Source organism: Mustelus asterias, chromosome 9 (assembly GCF_964213995.1).
Source record: "Mustelus asterias chromosome 9, sMusAst1.hap1.1, whole genome shotgun sequence".
NCBI lineage: Eukaryota > Metazoa > Chordata > Chondrichthyes > Carcharhiniformes > Triakidae > Mustelus > Mustelus asterias.
The window spans coordinates 98,153,653-98,166,783 of record NC_135809.1 but is presented as its reverse complement, the minus strand read 5'-3'; the positions used below and the strand labels follow the sequence as shown (position 1 = coordinate 98,166,783).

Here is a 13,131-nt window from a genome sequence, read left to right as displayed (position 1 = left end):
TACTCAGCAATCTACAGGATTTCATTATTTTAATTAATATATGAACAGCAAGTGTGTACACTATCACAGAGGCACAGTTCCACTGATGAGGGCAGAAAAATAATAGACTGCAGTTACAGATTTGAAGTCAAGATTAAGTATAGACTTCATTTGAATCAGGGATAGAGGATAGGGCTTAGCTCTACCAGAATATGTTGCATAATTTAGCCCCATGTTAAAGGAATGCACTCCTTACACTTATATAATGACCAGGAATTTGCTGAAAATTTGAGATAATTGGAATGCATTGATTTTGTCTTTTTGCACAATGATCTTGCCATTTCAAACTTAATCTAAAACAATTTCCTGAGCCTAACTATCATCTCTTCACTATGAACGTTCCGATTCCCAACAATTCCATCTCCCTCCAGAATCGGTCTTAGGGGTCTTCGAATGAAGGGCTAACCAGCCTCCACCCACAACCTTCCTTCTGCCTGGCTGAGGTTTTCTTCTTTTTGTGGGATATGTGGAACATTCTTTGTTTTATTCCTACTCAGGCTCCCTCCCTCACCTCTCTGGCAAATTGATGTATTAGTGTTGTCTCCTGTTCTCATCCTGATCTGGAAAAACGAATCAACTTTCCTTCCGATTTCCACCCTTCTCTCACATTCACCTGGTTCATCTCCAACTTGTGGTCACAACTTCCACATCAAAACCACTCTCTGAGTTAATAAAGCTGCCTGAACTCTCCTGGATTTAATAGATTATCTTTTATTTATGGCCCCTAATTCATGTCGCATCTGGAAGGGAAACATCCTTTCTACATCCACCCTATCAAAGCATTTGATACTGCTAAAGGTCCCTGTCATCTCTTTCTTTTTAGAGCAAACAGACTTTACTTGTTAAATCTTTCCTGATAGGTATAACCTTCTGGTATCATTCTTGTAAATCTCTTTTGCACCTTCCCCATTATCTCCATAACCTCTATAATATGGAGACCAGAACTATTTACAATGCTTCAGATACACAAGTTTAAAATCATTTCTGTTTTTCAATTTTATTTGTGTAAGAATGAACTCAAGTGATTTATTTGATTTTTAATGGCTTTATAAATCTGTGCTGCTATTTTTAGCAATTTGTGTATCTGTACCCTAGATTTCTCTGCTCCTCTATCTCATTTTTGAACACTTATTTTCCAAGATAATACGGCCTCCTTATTCTCCCTACCAAAGAAACTACGAAGAGTCGTGAACGAAGCCCGGCCCATCACACAAACCAGTCTCCCAACCTTTGACTCTGTCTACATTCCCACTGTCACAGAAAAGTAACCCAGCATAATCAAGGAACCCACGCACCCTGGACATACTCTCTTCCACCTTCTTTCTTCAGGAAAAAGATACAGAAGTCTGAGGTCACGTATCAACTGATTCAAGAACAGCTTCTTCTCTGCTCCCATCGGGCTTTTGAATGGTCCTACCTTATATTAAGTTGATCTTTCTCTACATTCTAGCTATGACTGTAACACTACATTCTGCACCCTCTTCTTTCCTTCTCTATAAACGGTATGCTTTGTCTGTACGGTGTGCAAGAAATAATACTTTTCACTGCATACTAATACATATGACAAAAATGAATCAAATCAAATCAAAGAAACATTTAGCTATATTTACAATCATTTGCCAATTCTGTTCTGCAAGTTTATTAATGTCTTCCTGCATTTTCTCACTTTCTCACAGCTTCTTCCCTGCTGTCATCAGACTTTTGAATGGACCTGCCTCGCACTAAGTTAATCTTTCTCTACACCCTAGCTATGACTGTAACACTACATTCTGCACTCTCTCCTTTCCTTCTCTATGAGCGATATGCTTTGTATAGTGCGCAAGAAACCAATACTTTTCACTGTATGTGACAGTGTGACATGTGACAATAATAAATCAAATCAAATCAAAATCTTCCTCTATATTAAATATACCCATCCATGTGGTTTCATTGGCTAATTTATACTTCTGATTCCCGGGTCCAAATTATTTATTTCACTGATGAGTAACAGTGGAACTAGAACTGATCCCTGTGAGACACCATTTCCCACCTTTTGCCAATGTGAGTGATGATCCATACTCTCCTTAGCATGCTATCCATCTATAACATACTCCCTGACTTGACAGGTTCTGGTTACAGTCATGAGTCTATCATGCAATACCTTATTAAAGTCCTTCTGGAATTCTGCAAGTAGAAATATCTTCTCCAAGTTTACCCAATCAGAACCTTTCATAGTGATAAAGAACTCAGATTTCCCCGTCAATCTAACTTTTCTAGATAAAATTGACCCAACCTGTTCAATCTCTCATTGACTGCGTTACCCATGTCTACCCTTTTTGTTACTGCTTTGAAAGAATCAATAAGTCCAGTCAGGCATGACCTTCCATTTTCAAATACATGCCACAAGTCTTATTATATTTTCAACTTCTAGGTTTTTTAAATTAAACCTCAGAATAAAGTTTCTATTATCATGTCTATCACCAAAGTTAAGTTAATTAGTCTATGGTTCCCCGACTTTTCCTATTTTCTGTTTTAAATATTGGAATGACATTAGTTGTCTGACAGTCCTCTGATAATTCTATCTTTTATAATGAGTTTCCTTATACATATGTAAAGAATTCCTCTGCTGTTGCTTACCTAAATTCTTTTAATATATGTTGATGCAATCCTGGTGTCTTATCCTTTCTAAGCTTGATCAGTTTATTAATTATCTCTATAATCTCTGTCATAATTATCTTTACATTGTTATTAATCTCTTCGAATTATCAAAGTTTCTGTCTAAGAAACAGTTCAAGCCCTCAACATTGCCTTTATCTGTATCTTAAACCTGGTTGAGTACCATAACATTAGGTGGAGACAAATCTTCAAATATGATGCCCACCATATTAGCCTTTCTGGTAAATACTTGGCAAAATAATTATTTAATATTTCTGCTACTGGAAAAACTACATTTTTCTCTCATTATTTCTTATTTTATTGGCTCTATTCCTATCCTGAGATTTATTTTGTTGTTTATGTCTCTATGGAATATTATACCTTTCTGAATGCCTTGATAATTTATTTTTATAGTTTTGCTTTGCCTTCCTATTTTTTTTGACATCTTTCCTAACTTCTCACCTTTCTTTCGCCATCCTCTCTTTTGCTGTCTAGATACTCAGTATATGCCTTTTTTCTCTAATTTCAATTTTAAAAAAATCATCCGTTGTGCCTCATTAATCACTAGTTGTCATTGCTTTTTAATGGGATGTATGGCTCCTAGATTCTATTGAGCACCATTTTAAGCAGTTCCCACTGATGTTCTATTTCTTTGGTTAGTGATCCTCAGGCTGGATCTTGAAACATTATTGGGGCAACAACCACTGATCCTGAAGACACTGACACCAATGGAGAACAGCTGGATTCTTATTGGCTCGAAGAGCGGAATTTCTGCCCCACTGGAGATTTGGTTATGTGGAAAACCCAATGTTGCCTAACTGAGTACCTGAGCACCCTTTAAATCACATCATGCCTTCCCCCATGGAAGGACATGGAGTTCCCTATGGTTCTCCACGTGGTGGGTTGACCATGAGGGGGCGCAGAGGCCAGTGTAGCTCCTGGGTGGTCAAGGACATGTGTGACGATGTAGTGCCTTGAAAAATGTATTGGGGTCATGTTTCTTGTGCAGGATCTGTTTTAGCAGTTTGTTTTATTATCGGTGTCATTTTGCCTGCATCTGGTAGCCCCGTTGTTACTGCAGCAGTATAATTGCTCCTAATTGCTAGAATGTTTTAATCTGCACTAATGCAGAGCTGTTATTCTAGTGTTTTCGCCTCGGGTTTTTCAGAGTGAACCTTGATTAGCTTGATTGACATGTAAGTTCATATGACTGGATAGAGCTAGGCTTAAAAAGGGAAATCAAGCTTAATGTGCTGCTTGGGATGTTTAGAGAGAGATCGCTTTCTGTGTGTTTCATTTTCTCTTTGGCATTTGAGACTGGGTCTGCCAGGAAATAAATCTCTCTCTCTGAGATTCTGTTGTTTAGGGGTGGATCTTTCTCTGGAGGTTGCTGTGTGAGAGTCCGAAGATAGGTGTCATTCTGTATATGTCCAGAGGGGTTAAAATACTGGAAACACAGCACCCATGTGCTGATTCTGAAGAGGGATTTATGTCTATGTGAATGCTGCTTACATTGGAACTATAAAGAAAGATAGCTGCTAAGAATAATTTCTTGCCATGTTTAAGTATTTCAATTGGTAAAAGTTATACTAATTCTTTTTTTCATAATTAAACAGTGTTGTTAAATAAAATTTGTTTTGATAAAAACTTCCCAGTTGATCAATAGAATCAGACTGAGAAAGAAAACACCTTATGCTCACCCTAATGCCAAAATCAAAAAAACTTGGGGTCAAGGCTCAATTCATAATATACCTTGCAGTTTCTGATTTGGTCCCTAACACATGTCAGGGCAGTGATCTGGTGCATTGCATTGGGGTGGGGGGGGGGGGGGGGGGGGGGGGGGGGGTGGTCTGATGTCCTGATGCTGGTGATGATGGATGTGAGAGGTGGGGGGGACTGACCCTGTTCATTATTGGGGGAAGGTTCCTTCTCTGTGGTCTAGGGTTGGGGGTGTTCCCCTTGTCTGCAGGTGGTTGAGATGTCTGTGGGGGTGGGGAAGGGGGTTGGGATAGAATAGAATCCCTACATTCAGCCCATCGAGTCTGCACCGGCAACAATCCCTATCCCCACAACCCCACACATTTACCCCGCTGATCCCTCTAACCTACACATCCCGGGACACTAAGGGGCAATTTAGCATGGCCAATCAACCTAACCCGGACATCTTTGGAGTGTGGGAGGAAACCGGAGCACCTGGAAGAAACCCACACATACATGGGGAGAATGTGCACACTCCACCCAAGCCAGGAATCGAACCCAGGTCCCTGGAGCTGTGAGACCGCAGTGCTAACCGCTGTGCCACCGTGCCGCCCCAAATCTTTAACTTTAAAATTGCGGCACCCTTTAAAAATGGTGCTCCGATCTTTGTGGAGCCAGCCTTGCTGGAATCCTTAAGCCCCACCCCTCAGGAAGGATGGCATAAAACATGCGCCTGTGCTTTTTCTGACAAAGTGTCAGAAGATCTGGAGAGAAAACCTGGCTGTTTTGTGGAAAATTCCTCAAAAATCTGTAAGGTTAGAAGATATTTTCAGCATAATGAGCATACGAAATATTATAAAAAGAAATCTCTGTGGATCTATAACTTTCTTACATAATTGATCAGAGATTGAGACAGTGTGAAACTAGTCAAAAGGCATCTTGCTCCAACTTCACATGGTCCACAATTTCTTGATTGGTGTCATGTTTGTATGCAAGGAAGATACATATAATTAATTTTGACATTCTTACTGTTTAATTAATTAATTCCTTTTGACCTTCCAGAACTCTATTCTGGGCCACAGTATTCAAATCGTCATTCATACCTAAACTGAAGGTCCTTTCAATAGCCACAGAAACAATGATTTCTCAACCATTTCAGCTTGAAAGGGAAGAGACTATGCACTAAACTTTAATCAAACCTTATTGCAGTTTTCCTCCCTTTTGGGAAATGTAATTCAGTTACGATTGCATGGCCGCTCCTGGTTATACGAAGGGCAAAACAAATGGAACAGATACAACAAGTTTGATAAGAGCGAGACAACTTAACATAAACAAACATCAAACTGATATTGCACTTTTTAAAATGAAATGTAAACTGATTCTTACTCGATATGGAGGTATAGAGGGCAAAAGATTTGAGACTTGTTAACTCCTTGTGTCGAGTCTCTTCCACACTTTTATGGAAGATTTGCTCCCAAGCATAAAGTTTAAGTAACTTGATTCCTCGTAGCAGTTCATTCGTTTTCCTCAAGCGCTCACTTGAATAATCCTGCAAGCGGAAGGACAATCAACAGTTGGACTTGAAGAACTGCAAATTCATCTAATAGGGACATCTCAGGACCAGAACAATTGCCCGTCAGCCCAATATTTACCTCAGCCCCTCTACGTGATACTGTCCTTTCCTTTCAAATTCATTCATTATTTCCTTCTGTTAGATAAATCATGATTGGAGATGGAACACATTCCCACTTTGGTAACAAACATCACATCAAGCGCTCTGATGTTCCATGTAGTATGGAAAGTAAAGCTTCCTCTGTTCCATTCCAACTGCATGCGTTAGCCTGAGAAATGTGCTTCAAAAAAGCACCAGTTCTCTCCTATAGTTCACACACCAGCCACTCTACCGATCTCTCTGAATGAGACAGAATTTCAATTTTTGTTGATTCTGTGCAGCATTTAGCTCCCTGCCAGTTGGCAATAGTGCTCACATTGCCTTAACAACAACAACCTGCATTTATAAAGAACCTCTAATACAGCAAAATGTCCTCAGGCCCTTCACAGAAGTATAATCAGACAATCATTGTCAACAAGCCATTGAAGGAGACATTATTTGGTCACGGAGGTAGGTTTTAAGGATTGTCTTAAAGTAGGCGGGAGAGGCAGATTGGCAGAACAGTTTAGGGAGGAAATTCCAGAGCCAATGACCTAGACAACTGAAAGGATAGCTACCAATGGTGCAGTGAAGGAAATAGGGCTGCACAAGTGGTCACATTTGGTGGGACATAAGAGTCCACTCAGGGTTGTGTGGCCAGAAGAGGTTACAGGAGAAGGTGGTTCAAACACATTTTACATCGGATGTAAATTTTACGATGCAGTAATGCTGTAATTTTCAGAGTATTTCCACAGTGTATTTCCACAGAAAAAGAATACAACACCCAAATGCACTGAAATCAAATGGTGGGTGATCTCTTCACATTAATTTCAGTTTACACTGGCTGTAATATAACTCCAGCCTGCTGTACCATATCTTGTGAGAACCTTTAAAACTTCTGATAGAATGTTTAAATGTTAGTAGTAAGTGGATGATTGCTTTGCATTCTTCGAATAGAAATTAGCTGGGGAGGCGATGGCCTAGTGGTATTATCACTAGACTATTAATCCAGAAACTCAGCTAATATTCTGAGGGCCCGGGTTTGAAACCTGCCACAGCAGCTGGTGGAATTTGAATTCAACAAAAAATATCTGGAATTAAGAATCTATTGATGACCGTGAAGCCATTGTCGATTGTCGGAAAAACCCATCTGGTTCACTAATGTTCTTTAGGGAAGGAAATCTGCCGCCCTTACCTAGTCTGGGCTGCAGGTGACTCCAGAGCCACAGCAATGTGGTTGACTCTCAACTACCATCAAAGGGCAACTAGGGATGGGCAATAAATGATAGCCAGCCAACGACGCCCATGTCCCACGATTGAATAAAAAAAAGCTGCTGACTAGATTTGCAGAACATGAGATTTGCAGCATCTAGATGTCACTTAGATTCAGATCAGTGTGAACTATAATATGTCTGCCAAATCAAGGTCCGTTATGCTATTGACCCACTCTCCCTCAAGACTGACTTAGGACTACCTAAACTAATTTTAAATAACAGACTGAGAAGGTATTTGTCCATTATTTGAGTGGCTTTAAACTATAGTCTCAGCTGTAAAAGACTGAGGTACAAATATGTCTTGGGCAAGAGTCAAAAGCAGGCTGAATTGCAACAACTACAGAATATTGGATGGGGTAATTAAAAATCAGACTATAGTTACTGCCCAACCTGTATTGCTGTCCAGGATGAATATTTATCTTTATATCTGATCCAACTCACCATTCAGTCCCTAAACAAAAGTACAGCACCTGTACTTCATAGTTGATGTCAAGGAGTTGAAAGCATATTATTTCAGAAAATAGGTTTTTTTCTGTCCAAAACTTATTTCAATTTGCCCATTCACTTAGCAGAAAATGTATTACTTTCCATTTCTATCAAAATGTAGATTCCTGTATTATATTATTTCATAAAATACAAAAAAAAGAAACCTCAATGGGTCTAATAGTTCCATTCATGTGGGAGTTTGGGTACTTGTGTTTTCTCTCCCAGCTACAGAATGGTGAAGGGAGTGAAATCAGGTGACTTACTCTTAGAATTCTGTTAAAGGCATTCCCAGCTGGAGAGAACTGTAAGGAGCTGTGTTAGAAAAGATTTGGAAATGGTCCACCTTTACCTCTTTGTGTTAAAATGTTTGCTTCCACTCTGTATACTTTCAAAGCAATGGAGCTGAAATAGGCACTCAGAGGAATGTTGCAGTGAACCTGTGCCCCAACAATCTGTGACATAGCACATTCATACCACCACCATGGCACATTGGTACTACACAGTACATTGTGCCAGCACTGCGCCCCCTTCATATTGGTTTAACTTTATTTTAAAAACTGTAAAAAAAAAGCAAATTATTACACAGTTTTGCCAAAAAAAACCTACACATGAAAGGAAATTTGTCATTTCATAGCTTTAACAATTTGATAGCCCCTGACATCCTTCTATTCATTATTATTAGTCAGAGATGTAAGCATCATTGGTTCTATATACTCAGGATTCATCGAACAGCACAGTTTGGTGAACCTAACAAAGCTTCATTCTTATTTACGTCATTAGAAGGGAGGTACCCGTTAGAAGATTTTTCTCAGATTGGATGAACTGGATGCTGTGATGCTTGCTTGCACCCTACAAAGGAATGGTTGGTTATGGAGCAACAAAGATATAACTTTGAGATCAGGTCTCTTATTTGCCTGCTTCTTTGGTAAATGCAGCATCTGTGGGTGCGAGAGGAACATAAATAATTCCCACAAACAAACCAGCATTTGATTAAATGACACTCACCAATGTGCTTCTCTGCGCCTGAGAGAATTTGGTCGCTACGAAATACTGGACAGGGGCCAGCACTGCAATTACTGTTGCTCCGATTAAGGCACTAATTCCAAGGAGGTAGTAAAGAAGAATCACACCTACAATAATCTGCAATAAAGATAAGATGACCATTTTGACAGATATTCAATTAACTTCACAATGGTTCAATCTGAATTCTAAGTGGTTCACATTCTGTTGAGTTTATAGCCATTATCTGTATTCTGTATCAAATAATTGTAGACTTTTCCCAGTTCGAATCCTCTCCTCAAGAAAAACGATAGCATTGTGTAATAAGATTACAGACATCAGGATTCCCCTGACTAGTGCCGGTGCAGAATTGAGTTATATAGACTGGTACGGTCTTATATTCAATTCCTGGGTCTGTGCTCATTTTGCTCATCTCAGGAAAAGCAACTGCACCAGGCTACAATTTCATGTAATACAATTGGCCCTAGTCTGGTTGGCTTTGGAAATAAAAAATCAGCCAGGATTCCTACTCTTCACTACTATCCAGTGAATCTTGGACATCATTGATGAAAGAATTGGACTGGATTGTGATGTGACCATCATAGTTGAATAGCTTATGAAGACTCACTGTTCATGCTGAACAAGAAGAATGGCTACTTCACTGACATACCACAGCTTTTCCAGGCACAGTAGAGCCTCACATTAATAAGAATGACTATCTTCCATTTACAGACATCTCAGGCCAAAATGGACTCAGTGCACTTGTATCAGAAAGTTCAATATATTAATAACCAACAGCTCTATGTGTGGCTGAAACTACAGATGGTTGATTTTAACATTTTGCAGTGGTAATGAATGGGTAGTAGAAGATTGAGTGGACATTATACACACGGATCGATTTTCCTTTCCACTGACTTCGAGGGGATAACTGGGCAAAGTGGCTGATCTACTACTGTTGTTCTCTGCCACTGCCAGAAGTTAACACAATCCTCTGAACTCAAATGTGACAACAAGATAATGTTTCACAACAGCTGCTTGCTGGGGAATGTCAGTTCAATGGAATCTGCTGATGCTGTGCACCAGCTTTATTTACTTTATTATTGGAGGGTGACTTTCATCAGCTGTTCTAAGATTGATGATTTATTTTTCACCACCAGAGAAAATATTTTTCTGCTTTAGCCCCCCGGAGGCTCAATTACAGTAAATCTTCCCATTGAGTCTTGTTCCTGGTATAAATAACGCACAGGACGGTGTGTGAATTTATCAAAAAATAATAAATTCCCTGTCACTGCTTCCCACATTATTACAGGATTTATAATCTTCTAATTACTCATCTTATAGTCTGATGGTCTCATTTACACAATTGTAACTGGCTTTCTTTTTATCTAAACTCCACATTAAATGTGCAGTAATGCACATCTTCAGACATGTAGTCGACGCTTATTTTCACTGCCCAGTAATTCTTAATTAATTTTTTGGAGGCTTCAGAAGTTAACAAACTGACATAATTAGCCTCATGGACTAGAAATGAATAGAAACTTGACAATTATAATAAACACAATTAGAGTTTCATGTTTAAAATTAGACATTATAATTAGGCATTAAATTGCTGCAATTTACTGAATGGCCTTCAAAAGTCTAAAGTTCTCGAGAAGTTTCCTTTGCTTTAAAAAAGGCAGTGATATTTTGTTTGATTTATTGATGAACAGGTTAGGTACATAAAAAATCCACTGAAATGTCATTGTATTTATTTTCCAGGACAGAAATGAGGCATGTCATTATTGGGGTTTGGAACTGTCAGAGTATCATTCCAACAGAGGCTGACTTAAAAGTGCAGCCTCTTTTTCTTGTTTGTTTTTCCGTCAGTAAGCAGCTGAACCCATCTGCACTCTCCGAAAAATTAAGAAGTTACAAATTGTTGGAGTGGAATGCCATTCCATGATGTTCAGTTGGACAGCGTGATTCTCAGCAAGGAGAAACCTGTGGTATAACAGGACTGCTGCTAGGTGCATTCTGTACTGTTCAGCTACCAGTCAGAAACTGTTAGGAGCCCACTGAATGCCAATTCTGGGGCAGAACGCAGAGTTCAAATGCAAATTCTCGCGAGCTTCTCTCGTGTTGATGTTTTGTGGATTCTTGATTTCTTTCAGGAAATTAAATCTCAGTCTTCCTAATCTTCAAGCCCTCGGTCCCATGGAGATTTTATTAGCTGTCACATGCCTTGCAGTTTATCTCTGACAGTCAGTCCGTTCCATCCACATGATACCAAAAAATAAACCCTGGGACACTTTCCACAAGCAAATGCTATTGTAATGCAAGAGATCAAAAAGTGGTCAGAAATAACTCAACAACAACTTGTATTTATATAGCATCGTTAACATAATAAAACTTCCAAAGGCACATCACAAGAGCCTTATGAATCTAAACTTGACACCATGCCATATAAGGAGCAACTGTGCAGATATTTGATCAAATGAGGAGGTTTTAAGGAGTATCTTAAAGGAAGAAAATGAGGTAACGAGGAGGCTTAGGGAGGGAATTCCAACCCTCGGCTGCTGAAGGCACAGTGATTAAAATTAGGGATCCTCAAAGAAGCCAGAATTAGAGGAGTGCAGCTCAAAGGGTTTTGGAACGAGGTTACAGAGCTGGAGGGGGAGTTACCCAGAACAAATGGGCTGAGAAGTGACAAATGAAATTCGATCCAGAAAAGTGTCAGGAAATGCATTTGGAGAGGGCAAACAAAGCAAAGGAATACTCAAGAAATGGGAACATATTGAGGGGGGTTGAGGAAGTGAGAGACCTTGGAGTGCATATCCTTGAAGGTGGCAGGACAGGTGGACAGGGTGGTCAAGAATGCATAGTGAATGTTTTCCTTTATTGGGCGAGGTATTGAATACAAAATCAGGGGTGGAATGATGGAACTGTGTAAAATGCTGGTTAGGCTACAGCTGGAATTTTGTGTACAGTTCTGGTCACCACATTACAGGAAGGGCAGAATTGTTCTGGAGAAAGTGCAGACAGATTTACAAGAATGGTGCCAGGACTTGATAATTACAGCTATAAGGAGAGACTGAATAGGCTAGGCTGGTTTTCCTTAGAACAAAGATGACTAAGGGGTGACCGAATTGAGGTGTACATAATTACAAAGGGCCTAGATGAGGTAGACCAGAAAGACCTGTTTCCCCTAGCTAAGGCTTCAATTACCAGAGGGCATAGATTTAAGGTGATTGGTAGAAGGATTAGAGGGGCGACACAGTAGTTAGCACTGCTGCCTCACAGCAAGAAGTCTCACAACACCAGGTTAAAGTCCAACAGGTTTATTTGGCAGCACAAGCCACTAGCTTTCAGAGCACTTCTCCTTCATCAGGTGAGTGGGAGTTCTGTTCACAAACAGGGCATATAAAGATACAAACTCAATTTACAAAATAATGGTTGGAATGCGAGTCTTTACAGGTAATCAAGTCTTAAAGGTACAGACAATGTGAGTGGAGAGAGGGTTAAGCACAGGTTAAAGAGATGTGTATTGTCTCCAGCCAGGACAGCGCCAGGGACCCAGGTTCAAATCCAGCCTTTGGTGGCTGTCTGTGTGGAGTCTGTCCATTCTCCCAGTGTCTGTGTGGGTTTCCTCTGGGTGCTCCAGTTTGCTGCCACAGTCCAAAAATGTGCAGGTTAGGTTGATTGACCAAGCTGAATTGCCCCTTAGTGTTAGAGGAACTAGCAGGGTAAATATGAGGGGTCACGTGGATAGGGCCTGGGTGCAGCCTGGATGGGGCGAATGGCCTCATTCTGCACTGTATGGATTCTATGATTCTATGACATGAGGCAAAACCTTTTCATCCAGAGGTGGATATCTATAGTTCACTGCCTAAGTTGCTGTTCACGTTGAAAACTCATTTAAAAGGTACCTGGACCAGCATCTGAAGTGCTGTAACCTGAGCAATTAGTTCATTATTTTTCTTTTTTTGGCTGGTGCGGTCAGGATGGGCTGAATGGCCTCTTTCTGCACCTTAACCTTTCTATGGTTCTATCTTTGTATTATCTCAACATGAACTTTTTTTTTCATATCCGCACCACCCAATCTTAAGTTTGGGTTTATGATTATAAAGGAGAGATAACAAATGAAAGTTTGGCATTTTCATAGAATCATAGAATCCCTAAAGTGCAGGAGGCGGCCATTCGGCCCATCGAGTTTGCACCGACCACAATCCCGCCCAGGCCCTATTACCACAACCCCACGTATTTATCCTGCTAATCCCGGACACGGGAATCAATTTAACCTGGTCAATCCGCCTAACCCGCACATCTTTGGACTGTGGGAGGAAACCGGAGCACCCGGAGGAAACCCACGCA

General features: G+C 40.1%; 1 protein-coding gene across 5 annotated transcripts in view; it reads right to left on the bottom strand.

Annotated features, from left to right (window-relative positions):
- abcc8 (ATP-binding cassette, sub-family C (CFTR/MRP), member 8) overlaps nucleotides 1-13,131 on the bottom strand; it is a 230,982-nt gene that overhangs the window by 118,037 nt on the left and 99,814 nt on the right. For all 5 annotated transcript variants that reach the window (XM_078220631.1, XM_078220629.1, XM_078220628.1 and 2 more), the window contains exons 9-10: nucleotides 8,788-8,922; nucleotides 5,758-5,920 (exon numbers count right to left, since the gene is read on the bottom strand). In XM_078220631.1, the coding sequence (XP_078076757.1) occupies nucleotides 5,758-5,920; nucleotides 8,788-8,922 (298 nt within the window). The remainder of the gene's footprint in view (nucleotides 1-5,757; nucleotides 5,921-8,787; nucleotides 8,923-13,131) is intronic.